This window comes from Mauremys reevesii, linkage group 20 (genome assembly GCF_016161935.1).
Source record: "Mauremys reevesii isolate NIE-2019 linkage group 20, ASM1616193v1, whole genome shotgun sequence".
Lineage (NCBI taxonomy): Eukaryota > Metazoa > Chordata > Testudines > Geoemydidae > Mauremys > Mauremys reevesii.
Genome location: NC_052642.1, coordinates 24,397,527 through 24,410,888, shown reverse-complemented (window position 1 = coordinate 24,410,888; position 13,362 = coordinate 24,397,527). Strand labels below are relative to the sequence as shown.

The 13,362-nt window shown below is 49.1% G+C and overlaps 1 protein-coding gene across 2 annotated transcripts in view; it reads right to left on the bottom strand.

Annotated features, from left to right (window-relative positions):
- LOC120387163 (Rab interacting lysosomal protein) overlaps positions 1-13,362 on the bottom strand; it is a 17,439-nt gene extending 4,077 nt beyond the window's left edge. The window contains exons 1-7 of one of the 2 annotated variants that reach the window (XM_039507452.1): positions 13,021-13,359; positions 12,568-12,691; positions 9,637-9,758; positions 9,135-9,323; positions 7,558-7,721; positions 6,601-6,723; positions 5,932-6,486 (exon numbers count right to left, since the gene is read on the bottom strand). In XM_039507452.1, coding sequence (XP_039363386.1) covers positions 6,396-6,486; positions 6,601-6,723; positions 7,558-7,721; positions 9,135-9,323; positions 9,637-9,758; positions 12,568-12,691; positions 13,021-13,308 — 1,101 coding nt within the window. In that variant the 5' untranslated portion in view covers positions 13,309-13,359 and the 3' untranslated portion in view covers positions 5,932-6,395. Of the gene's footprint in view, positions 1-5,931; positions 6,487-6,600; positions 6,724-7,557; positions 7,722-9,134; positions 9,324-9,636; positions 9,759-12,567; positions 12,692-13,020 lie in introns of those variants that run through there. The other variant, XM_039507451.1, reaches the window with a different exon arrangement.

The following is a 13,362-nucleotide window of genomic DNA, read 5'->3' as shown; positions in this document are numbered from 1 at the left end:
ACTCTATTAAATGCTTGTATGTTGCTGCATGTATTAATCTCACTTATAATATCTATAGCCCCTGTTATAAGGTAGTATTTAATATGGGGGAGAGATTCAGAGCAAACATTTTTACAGTTACAGAAACTGTAGTCCCCTGCCTCTGTCCAGTCAGGAGAGAAACATTAGCAACTGTGAAATACTAGTTTGCCTCAGGTCTACACTGACAGCAAAGGTGCAGCATGACATACCTGTGTTACCTTTCATCTAGCTGGCACAGCTAACCCTGGCAGTGAAAAGGGGGTAGCATAGGCCTCAGCACGTACTAACCACCAGAGTAGAAGTGCGGTGAGGAGCCTGGGCACGTACTCTGGTTGCTAGCTTACGCTATCACATCTTTGCTACTATTTAGACTGAAAGAGCTTGGCTTGTTTAGCCTAACCAAAAGAAGGCTGAGGGGAGATATGATTGCTCTCTATTAATATATAAGAGGGATAAATACCAGGGAGGGAGAGGAAGTATTTAAGCTTAGTACCAATGTGGACACAAGAACAAATGGATATAAACTGGCCATCTGGAGGTTTAGACTTGAAATTAGATGAAGGTTTCTAACCATCAGAGGAGTGAAGTTCTGGAACAGCCTTCCAAAGGGAGTAGTGGAGGCAAAAGACATATCCAGCCTCAAGACTAAGCTTGATAAGTTTGTGGAGGGGATGGCATAATGGGATAGCCTAATTTTGGCAATTAATTGGTCTTTAACTATTAGTGGTAAATATGCCCAATGACTTGTGATGGGATCTTAGATGGGGTGTGATCTGAGTTACTACAGAGAATTCTTTCCTGGGTGCTGGCTGGTGAGTCTTGCCCACATGCTCAGGATTTAGCTGATTACCATATTTGGGGTCGGGAAGAAATTTTCCTCCAGGGCAGATTGGCAGAGGCCCTGGGGGGTTTTCACCTCCCTTTGTAGCATGGGGCACAAGTCACTTGCTGGAAGATTCTTGGCACCTTGAAGTCTTCAAACCACAATTTGATGACTTCAGTCGCTCAGACACAGGTTTGATACAGGAGTGGATGGGTGAGATTGTATGGCCTGCATTGTGCAGGAGGTCAGACTAGATGATCATAATGGTCCCTTCTGACCTTAAATTCTATGATTCTATTTAGAAAAGCTGGATGAGCACAAGTCCATGGGGCCGGATGCACTGCATCCGAGGGTGCTAAAGGAATTGGCCAATGAGATTGCAGAGCCATTGGCCATTATCTTTGAAAAATCATGGCGATCGGGGGAGGTCCCAGATGACTGGAAAAAAGCTAATGTAGTGCCCATCTTTAAAAAAGGGAAGAAGGAAGATCCAGGGAACTACAGGCCAGTCAGTCTCACCTCAGTCCCTGGAAAAATCATGGAACAGGTCCTCAAGGAATCAATTCTGAACCACTTAAAGGAGGGGAAAGTGATCAGGAACAGTCAGCATGGATTCACTAAGGGCAAGTCATGCCTGACAAACCTAATTGCCTTCTATGATGAGATAACCGGCTCTGTGGATGAGGGGAAAGCAGTGGATGTGCTATTTCTGGACTTTAGCAAAGCCTTTGATACAGTCTCCCACAGTATTCTTGCCAGCAAGTTAAAGAAGTATGGGCTGGATGAATGGACGGTAAGGTGGACAGAAAACTGGCTAGATGGTCGGGCTCAACGGGTAGTGATCAATGGTTCCATGTCTAGTTGGCAGCCAGTATCAAGTGGAGTGCCCCAAGGGTCAGTGCTGGGGCCGGTTTTGTTCAATATCTTCATTAACGATCTGGAGGATGGTGTGGACTGCACCCTTAGCAAGTTTGCAGATGACACTAAACTGGGAGGAGTGGTTGATACGCTGGAGGGTAGGGATAGGATACAGAGGGACCTAGACAAATTAGAGGATTGGGCCAAAAGAAATATGATGAGGTTCAACAAGGACACGTGCAGAGTCCTGCACTTAGGACGGAAGAATCCCATGCACTGCTACAGACTAGGGACCGAATGGCTGGGCAGCAGTTCTGCAGAAAAGGACCTAGGGGTTACGGTGGACGAAAAGCTGAATATGAGTCAACAGTGTGCCCTTGTTGCCAAGAAGGCTAATGGCATTTTGGGTTGTATAAGTAGGGGCATTTCCAGCAGATCGAGGGATGTGTTCATTCCCCTCTACTCAGCACTGGTGAGGCCTCATTTGGAGTACTGTGTCCAGTTTTGGGCCCCACACTACAAGAAGGATGTGGATAAATTGGAGAGAGTCCAGTGGAGGGCAACAAAAATGATTAGGGGGCTGGAACACATGACTTATGAGGAGAGGCTGAGGGAACTGAGATTGTTTAGTCTGCAGAAGAGAAGAATGAGGGGGGATTTGATAGCTGCTTTCAACTACCTGAAAGGGGGTTCCAAAGAGGATGGATCTAGACTGTTCTCAGTGGTAGAAGATGACAGAACAAGGAGTAATGGTCTCAAGTTGCAGAGGGGGAGGTTTAGGTTGGACATTAGGAAAAACTTTTTCACTAGTAGGGTGGTGAAGAACTGGAATGGGTTACCTAGGGAGGTGGTGGAATCTCCTTCCTTAGAGGTTTTTAAGGTCAGGCTTGACAAAGCCCTGGCTGGGATGATTTAGTTGGGTTTGGTCCTGCTTTGAGCGGGGGGTTGGACTAGATGACCTCCTGAGGTCCCTTCCAACCTTGAGATTCTGTGATTCTATGATTTTAACGCCTGTTAGCTAGATCAAAGCTGGGGCGGGGGGAAATTCCTATCTGTGTTACAATCACATCTTCACTGGCAGCATGGGGGTACCTTTAAGGGCTAAGTCTCCTTGCATTTCAGTGGGACAAGTGATCCATCCCCTGTCGCTCATTCCCAGCTTCTGGCAAACAGAGGCTAGGGACACCATCCCTGCCCATCCTGGCTAATAGCCATTGATGGACCTATCCTCCATGAACTTACCTAGTTCTTTTTTGAACCCTGTTATGGTCTTGGCCTTCACAACATCCCCTGGCAAGGAGTTCCACAGGTTTACTGTGTGTTGTGTGAAGAAACATTCCTTTTGTTTTAAACCTGCTGCTTATTAATTTCATTTGGTGACCCCTAGTTCTTGTGTTATGAGAAGTAGTAAACAACACTTCCTTATCTACTTTCTCTACACCAGTCATGATTTTATAGACTTCAATTATATCTTCCCTTAGCCATCTCTTTTCCAAGCTGAAATGTCCCAGTCTTATTAATCTCTCCTCATACAGAAGCCATTCCATACCCCTAATCATTTTTGTTGCCCTTTTCCAATTCCAATATCTCTTTTTTGAGATGGGGCAACCACATCTGCACACAGTATTCAAGATGTAGGCGTACCATGGATTTATACAGAGGCAACATGATATTTTCTGTCCTATTATCTATCCCTTTAATTATTCCCAGCACTGTTTGCTTTTTTGACTGCTACTGCACAGTGAGTGGATGTTTCCAGAGAACTATCCACAATGAGTCCAAAATCTCTTTCTTGAGTGGTAACAGCTAATTTAGACCCCATCATTTTATATGTATAGTTGGGATTATGCTTTCCAATTTGCATTACTTTGCATTTATCAACATTAAATTTCATCTGCTGGTTTGTTGCCCAATCACCCAGTTTTAAGAGATCCTTTTGTAGCTCTTCACAGTCTGCCTGGGTCTTAACTATCTTGAGTAATTTTGAAACATCTGCAAATTTTGCCACCTCACTGTTTACCCCTTTTTCTAATCATTTATGAATATGTTGAATAGGACTGGTCCCCATACAGACCCCTGGGGGACACCACCATTTACCTCTCTCCATTCTGAAAACTAACCATTTATTCCTACCCTATCTTTTAACCAGTTACCGCCCCATGAGAGAACTTTCCCTCTTATCTCATGACTGCTCACTTTGCTTAAGAGCCTTTGGTGAGGGCCCTTGTTAAAGGCTTTTTGAAAATCTAAGTACACTATATCCACTCAATCCCCCTCGTCCACGTTTGTTGACCCCCTCAAAGAATTCTAGTTGATTGGTGAGACATGATTTCCCTTTACTAAAACCATTTTGACTCTTCCTCAACAAATTCTGTTCATCTATGTCTGACAATATTGTTCTTTATTATGGTTTCAACCAGTTTGCCCAGTACTGAAGTCAGGCTTACAGGCCTGTAATTGCCAGGGTCACTTCTGGAGCCCTTTTTAAAAATTGGCATCACATTAGCTATCCTCTAGTCACCTGATACGGAAGCTGATTTAAATGATAGGTTACAGACTACAGTTAGAAGCTCTGCAATTTCACATTTGAGTTCATTCAGAACTCTTGGGTGAATACCATCTGGTCCTGGTGACTTATTGCTGTTTAATTTATCAATTTGTTCCAAAACCTCCTCTAATGATACCTCAATCTGGGACAGTTCCTCAGATCTGTCACCTAAAAAGAATGGCTCAGTTCAGTTCAGTCTGCAGGGGGTAGAAGGCTCCCTTTCCCGCACTGGCCATGACAATGCAGAGCCACAGAACAGAAAGGGAAGGGCTCCTTGCTAGTGGAGATAAGTAGGGCAGGGGTGCTGCTGACACCAAGACCAGGCCTTGGCAGGAGGAAGATTAGCTCACACACTGCAGAGCACAGCTTCATGGTCAGCATAGGCAGGGACAGACTGCATCATGCAGCCCTGCTCATGGGACAGTCCGGTCAGGGCTTGCTCATGACAATGATCATAGCGGTAGGGGCACCTGTGGATGCTAACTTGATGGGTAACAATCCCATTCAAAAAGTAACAGCTCTAGTCACAGGCAGAGCCAGGAGCTAGCCAAATCCCAGAGGCTGCAGAGATTAGGAACCAGCAGCCTGCCATACTCAGCCAGGACACAGGCTTTGGAGTCTATACTAGGTTTGTTAGGGCAGGTCAATAGTCCAGCTGCTGCTCTAGAGAGGCTATTAGGGACACAGCTATGCTATGGGGGGAGGGATAGCTCAGTGGTTTGAGCATTGGCCTGCTAAACCCAGGGTTGTGAGTTCAATCCTTGAGGGGGCCACTTAGATATCTGGGGCAAAATCAGTACTTGGTCCTGCTAGTAAAGGCACGGGGCTGGACCTGATGACCTTTCAGGGTCCTTGCCAGTTCTAGGAGATAGAGGGTATATCTCTATTTATTTAACCCTAGACCATTGTTAGCCCTCATTGGGCTCTGGGGGTAGCTACTGCTTCCCTGTTTATTAAAGGATAAGATTCCAACACTACAGGGGTGGCTAAGCAGGGGCAGGGAAGGGCATGCAGCCAGAAAAACTATTTCTTTCGTGCTTTGCCAGACACTTGGCAGAGCCAAACCCACACTGTGTACCCAGTCACTACGGGACTCTCCCTTTAGACCTGCATTAGGAAAAGCCACACTCACCCTACAGTACCCCATGGTGAGTCTTCAGCAGGAAAATGTGTTAACTTGCATTGAGAACACATGAGGTAAATCGTACCAAAGAGGAGGCAGCTTGTAGTTTTCACATGAGTGCAGATGTTGATTTAAAGCCTATAGGGGAGCCAGGGGTTGACCCTGACCTGTTAATTCAATGAGCACTATAAGCTGCTTTGTCTTTGCTAGGATTTCACCTGTTAACTGGAGCTAGAACACACTTTCTCCTGGTGAAGAGAAGGCCTTCGCCTATACAACCTCAGAGGCCTAACATGTAGGTTCTAGTGCCCCATGACAAATGTTTGTTCCATGGCACAGATAAGGCTACAGGTAAGTCTTTGCTTCCTTACATCTGGTCACCCCTACTGGGAGTCTAGTCTCCATGGGCACTATAATGCTTCTTTCCATCATGTGCAGTTATGTTAGGATGTTGGCTCCTCCCTTCCCCTCTGTGGTTCTCCCCCCCAAGCCAAGAGTCACCCCTCTGCAGAAGAGGGTAAGGGAACAGCAGTTATCAAAGCCCTATAGGAAAGCAAGGCCATTTCAGATCTTTATTCAAGACAGTTTAAAAACCACTGAGCTGCACTCCACACACATCCCAGCCAGTCTGTTCTGGGGTGATGAGGACACAGCCTGCAGAGCATGAAGCTAGAGTTTTGGACAGTTTACAACAGGTGCTCATGAGTCACTCTACTTGCAGGAGTGGGTGCTACTCCTGTGAATCCTGCAGACCCTCCCTGGAACATCCCAGCTGCCATCTTCAATACCACACCGCAGGACAGCTTCTGACAGCATCATGCAGGACCCTGCTCATTGGCCAGTCCTTCCCAGCACTTCTGGCTGCCCCAGCCTCACACCCCCTTCACCAGACTCCACTGGAGCAACGAGCAGTGTCCAACAGCCCAGCAGGCTGCATACGACCCAGTGACAATGAAACATACTGAGTGCCCTGTGATTAGGAGTTTTGGTGCCCGGGCATGGTGATACGAGGGGCTCCTGTGTCATGCAGCAACGCTCCTCCTTGAGTCCCAGCTGGCGCGCGAGGCAGGTACTGGAGGCCCTTCCCAGGCAGAGGCAGTTCTCTCCTTCTTTCTGAGCAGCAGGAGAGATGTTGTACCATAGCCACCAGTGTCCATCCAGTTGTGGAATGAGCAGGAGCTACCCCAGCCCGAGCACCCAGGCCCCTGCAGCCAGCTGCAGACTCACCTGCTCGCTGGCTCCTCCACAGTCCCCAACATCTTGGCTCGGATTTTTTTCTGCTGTTTTTTGATGGTGGATTTCATGGCATCCAGCAGGAACCTTGGGATTCGCTCATCATTCAGCAGCTCCCTGGGGAAAACAAACCAGCCAGTGCACAGAAGGGCTGGGAGACACTCAGCTCCACAACCTCCTGGGAGCAGGCAAGGAACATCCCACAGCTAGAGTGACCTCTCCAGGACTCTCAGTCTTCAGCAGAGACAGGAGCAGTCACCCCTCCCCTGAGAGTACCTCAATCCTGGCACAGAGGAATTCGATCCCAGACAGGTCATCCTGTAGGCCTCTCAGCCCAGGCAGGAAAAGATCACTGGCAGGGTGAGATGAGAGACTAGCACATCCCCCATCCCTGGGGAGCAAGGGGCAGCAGGGCAAGGTTGTAAGAACTCCAGTCAGAGACCTTAACCTAGACCATCTACAGCCACACAATTCACCATGGGTTGGGAGTGGGGCATGTGAATCCACCTCGAGGGTGCCCAACTTGCTGGGTGAAGCAGAAGGGAAGGGTCAATCCCTCCACTCCCCCAGGGCCCTGTGTCTAGTTGCTCACAGTTAAAACCATTTCAAGGCTGTCCAGCACTCAAATGCCAGTGCTGCAGATCAGAATCTTAGTAGATCTGGATGACACAGATGCAGCCTACCAGGGTCAAGGGACCTTCCCTTTCTGCTGCGGGGGTCTTTTGTTCCTTCTTGAAGTGAATGTGGTTCTGGTCACCCATGAAAATGCTTCCCCATTCCCTATAATCAGGCTGCTCTAGGTATGCTGGATGGTGCCCTGTCCCATGCTCTGTGGTCCTGCAACATCCATAGAGGTGCTCGCTGTCTGTGGAGACTTCCCTACAGCCAGCGCCATGCCCCACAACCTCCAGTCTGATGCAGGGCTGTGGGCATGCCTGCTGCAATGCTCACCGTTGGTAATAGGCCAGCTCCTCCTGCACTAAGAACAGACTGGTCTTGAGCTCATTCCGCTCCTGCAGGATTTGCTTCAACTCTTCTTTAGAGAAGCAGCTTGGAGCAGAGTTCCTCCCCCAGTCTTGGTGCTGCAGCTCCTCCACAGGTGCTGCTGCTCCATCCTAGGGATAGAAAGAGTGAAAAGCTGAGCAGACCCTGGGAAGACAGGTAAGTCAGTGCAAAGGCCCTGGCAGACCCTCTTGCTACGAACAGGGTACAAGCCAGGTGAGGAAGCTTGCTTAAGATGCCACAGGATCCAGGGGAGATGCCACTGCTGACCAGAGTCACGTGCAGGTGGGGGAGCACATGCAAGACAGTCTCCTTCCCCTTGTGATCACTGATTAGGTATAGAACTAACATATAGCTAGACTTCATTAGCTAGATAGATAACAAATCTGGGCTCTAGGATATTTTAAAGCTAAGGGTGTTTGGTTTTCCAGCACCTATCTAAAACAGAGAATCTCTGGTTGCGAAGAGGTCTCATGTATATCACACACAGCCATCAGGGTTTTCTTGAAAACTCCCTCTCTGCGCCCTCTCCTTCACAAATACACACTGACAGCTTGAGATAGAGCAGATGCTGCTCTGGCCAGCACAGCTTTCCAGAGGTCAAGAGGATTCTTGTCCATTTCTCTGTATCGGAGGGTCTCAAGGATAAAGTTTACATAGAGGCAGTGATGTGCACAACCACACAGCAATGCCATTCATGTGCGAGCCATCTCACAAGGACACTGGATTCAATTATTTACTATTTACGTCCATTTGAAGATAATGAAATCCAGTGGTGTATGGGGAGAGCAGAGGGGAGTTCACCTTACTCTGCTGCATCACAAGCCTGTCCCAATAAGGCCCCACTCCCTCTCCTGAGAGGCAGGAAAGGTGACAAGTCCAAGGCAAAATTCTAACAAGAAGCTATTAATAGGGAAATTGGTTAGCTCATAGAGGGCTAAATATTAACTCTAGGAAACCATTTCCACAACAGAGTTTAGACATGGTCTGCTATTCCCAAGATGACCACTGATGCTTCTTAAAGATAGGTGTGTTTGTTTCCCTCCAGCACCCTAGGATATCATCAGATGTTAATGCTTTTTCAGTTTCTCCAGAATTCTTGGGTATGAGCCATCTGGGCCTGGTGACCGGTCCTTAACTGTATGAATTTGTTCCAGTAGTTCTTCAGATACATAGGTCTCTTATAGCGCCTCTACTTTATTACCTGAAAAGAATAGGTCTGAGGCAAATATCTTGCCAGCATCCTCTGTGGTGGGGACTAAAGCAAACAAGTCACTTTATCACTGCAATATCCTTACTTTCCTTAATGCCTCCTTTTACTCTCTGCTAAAGCAGCAGACTCACTGATTCTCTCACAGGCTTCCTGACACCAACATCAGTCTCTCGCTAAGCCCTGATGTTTAGAGACTTAGAGCCCATGCAATGACCCATTAGTGATTTACTGCAGCTTCATGCAGTGGCTAAGAGTTTATTCTGCACTAGAGATTCCCAGTAGAAAGGATATTGCAGGGCTCTGACTCACTCACCAGATTGAGCCTGGGGGATGCTCCAGATGCAGCCCTGGTCAGTCTGTCAATTTCCCTCCGATTTTCCAGCACCATGGTCTCCAAATCCTCCTTCTTCTCCAGAGCACTCTTGAGCTGAACCTGGACCACAGCCAGTTTATGACGCAAGTCCTCATTCATGGACATGAAACGATTTAACTGCTCCTGCAGCTGAGAAACCAGATACAGGCAAGTGAGAGACAGCTGTGCATACAGCTCCAGGCTCTGCTCTCGCACAGGGACACACAAGTGTGTGCAAGGCCACGGTCCACTCCCAGGAAAGGCAGAGAGGTATGGGCACATATAGGTGCTCAGATACTACATTGCTGAGGATGGTATAAGAATCTATATAAAAAACAATCTGCTCTTATAGCAAACACTCTGGCATATATTACAGGGAGACAATGGTGCATGCAAGAACAGATCACATAGCATGGCACTCCCTCACGGCACTGGAATAAGCCACAGGCACCCTGCCTCTTACCGCCTCTGTGTCATGGTTCTTGCAGACTATCTCATGGGCTTGGGCCCGAATCTCATCCCTCTGCTTGTCCACCACCTCCTTCAAACGCAGCATCACTTCTCTCTCCTTCCGTAAGGTGCTGTCTAAAACCCAAACACCAAGAGAAAAGGCATCAGTTGCAGCTCTGCCCTCCTGCTGAGCTCCATGCTCACAGACATGGCTACTCTAGAGAGTTTGACAGAACCCCCCTCCTGCACCATTGCCAACACTGTCTCAGCTGCATTGATGTTTGCAATGCTGGGAGCTCCAGAGTAAATGTGCTCCTGCCTCCCACAGCCATTTTATGTAGCACATGCTAGACAGGCTGCCAATAGGGTTAGATGACAAATTTCTGAGAATGGCTGCTGCAGCCAGAGCCATTCACACTGGGGCTCCCAATGTGGCTAACCCTAGTGAGCCTGAGCCAGGCTAGCTACCAGGGAGTCTGCAAGGTCCTCTACTGAAAGTGAGGCCATAGCATCTGCTACTGGAGTAACTCACAGATTAAGGCCAGATGAGACCATTATAGTAATTTGGTCCCCCCCACATACACACACCAAATAACACAGGCCAAAGCATTGTAACCACTCTCCTCTCATCTCTTCCCTATGAAGGAGCCGGACTGCCCCACACATCACCACCCAATGGAGGCAGAAGTCACTTTGTAATTTTCTCAAGCACCAGTGAAAGATGGCAGCTGAACTGTGACCACAGCCTCAGCAACTCCTTCCTCTCCCCCTTCGGGAGCTGACATTGCCCAGTTAAATAACCAACTTACAGAATCTAGAGATCACAGAGACTCTCAGATTACTCACTCCCAGGGTATACACCTTCTTGGTATTATCCAAATATTTCCCCCTTTATTTCCTCCCATTGCTCCTTGTACTACCCTCACACAGCACCCTGAATGCCTCCTCCCTGGTGTGCCCCCATGTTACATGGATCTAACTCCCAATGGGCCCTTCTAGTCCCCAGCCACTTATTTGGTCCTCTCCTAGCTTCTTCTTCTCTCACCCACTGTATCTTTCTTACACTGGGGTACTCAGCAGAGAACATGCCCTTCCACACTCCACCTGGAGGTGCAGAGCAGGACCATCCCCTCCCTCCCTCCTCCATGACAGGCCAGTCAACACTACACTCACCATTCTCCTGCCATGTCACATTGCCAACTCCTTCCTGACCCTAACCAGGCAGGTAGACAGCAGGGACTGACATCACTGAGGCCTCCTGCTAATTTATGTTAAAGTCTGCCAACCGTGCATGCAGCCAGCCCATATAACACCTCCTCCTCACAGTTACCATTGTCCTCACTGTTTCTTTAAACACACTTATTACTTCTTTCTTTAAGCTGTAAGCTCTTTGGAGCAGGAACCATCTCTTACTATTGATTCAGGCATAGTTAGGTCTTAATCCAATTAGCTCCCACTACCTCTGTGACTCCAATTTCAAGTGCATTGCAGTAGAGAAGCAGGCCCTCTGCTAAGTGATGCTAGTTGCTGCTTCCTTACTCTATTTCTTCTTTTTACTTACAATTTTAAGAGTTGGTTAGTTTAAATTCTGACTTACTCATCAATAACTAGACTCCCTGGTCACATGAAGGGTGGCTTTAACAAAGGAAATACAGTCAACCACCAACACTGAAAGATGCAACTGAAACAAACAACCTAGAAGGGACAAGTGTAAAATTCCCAAACAGTAGCTGAAGCTTTCTTGGGCAAGGGACAATAGTCCAAGAGTATATTCAGTGCAATACAGCGATGGGTGCTCTGGAGCTACCCATGATAGAGGGACACTCATTCTGAGCTTAACATGTCTGATCCTAAGGGTATGTCTACACTGTGAATTTGTCAACAAAACTTTTGTCTTTCACAGGTACGGGGGGGGGGGAGCCCCCCCCATGAAAAACAAAAGTTTTGCCAACGCAAGTGGCAGTGTGAATGCGGCTCCTGATGACAAAGAGAACACTGATCGCGGGGCTGGAAGTTGGCAAAAGTGCTGACAAAATACCAACAAAGAGCATTTACATACAACGACTTTTAGCGACAAGGCTGTCCACACAGCCTTGTCACTAAAGGCTGTGTGGTGTAGACAAGCCCTAAAGGAGGATTTGACATGAACTACCTTTTCCCTAATTTAGGTAAAGTAGCTCCAACCTCTGACTAGAAACCACTTCCCCAAAGCGCAGGCAGAACAGCTCTTGAAACAAGACATGAAAGGGACAAGTTGGGGTGTGTTTTAAAATACAAGTTTTACATTTGTAAAAGACAGCCAGATTCACACAACCGCCTCCCTGAATAACTTAAGGGGAAGAATGTCTTGTGGTTGAGGCAGCAGCAGCTGGGACTCTGCAGACTTAGGTTCTGCTCCCAAGTTCTGCTATATGCTTTCTGTGCAATGACAACTTTAGGGTAAGTAAAAGGTGTGTTTAGTAGGAGATCCTACAACCCATGCACCACTGCGAGCACCTCTGGGAGCCCTAATATAGGCAAGGCTTCTAGTTAAACTTACTAGAAACTTCCATGCCCTGCCTAGTTCAGAACTCCCCAGTGCTAACACCTGTGCAACTGAACAAGGGGTATTTTCCCTAAGGTCCCTAGTATAGACAGCATTACTCTGTACCTCAGTTCTCCACCCATGAAGTGGACCACCACCACCCTGCCTCCAAGGCACTATGCAGACCCATTCAGAGTTTGCAGTTGCTCAGAAATCAGAGTAAAGCCTTTACACAAATATAACCAGAGAATCCCAGAGAATGCAGCGGCCTGTGAGCCAGGGCACTAACTTGATTTCTGTAAGCAACATATGCGTTCGGATAACTACAGCTTAACCACCACAGACCCCCAGCAGCAGTGACAGCTGTGGAAGGGATTCAGCAGCAGCAGCTCTCCACCCTCCTTCCCCAGGGACACCCACCTTCCTGGGACTGGCTTTCTGCAAGCTGTGCCAGGAGCTTTTGGTTTTCTTCCTCCAGCTGGGCCAACTGGTTCTGGAGAACATGCTCTTTCCTCTGAGCTTCAGACAACTTCTGCTCCAGATCCTGACGGGCAGACCCAGAGAGATCAGCTCCCGCGCTACGCCACGCCAAGTCGACTATGCCTGTACTGACGGGGGCAGCGGCGGGGATCCTACATGGGGCATACGGCTCCCACGGCCAGTCTGCTGTGGGGGTCCCGCTGCCAGCCGAGCTCTGGGCAGCAACCCCCACAGGAGCCAGAGGGCTCGGGGAGAAGCCAGGCTCTGCTCGCCTGGAGAGCAGCCATTACCGGGGACTGGGAACGGGTCACTCGGGGGCAGCCGGGACCCTGGGCCCCAGCCAGCCTGGCCGCTCTCGGTCCGGTGACGAGCGCGCCGCTCGCTCGCGCTCACCTCAGCCCCGGGGGCCGCCGCTTCCTCCCGCCGCCGCTCCCCGCGCAGGCTCTGCAGCGTCCGCAGCAGCGTCTCTGCCGGGTCGCGGCAGCTGGACTCGGCCCCAGCCGGGCCCGCCAGCGCCTCCAGCAACTCCAGCAGCCGCACCACCTGCGGCACCAGCCCGGCCACCGCCTCCGGCCCGAAGCGCCCCGAGCCGCTGGAGCTCGGCCCCAGCGCCCCGGCCATGCGGTACACGTGCTCCGGGGCCAGGCAGCCGGCTGGCGTCCGCCACAGCGGCTCCTCCATCGCCCTGCGGCCGCCCCGGCCTCCGGCCGCCTTAAAGCCGCGGGAGTCTGCGCC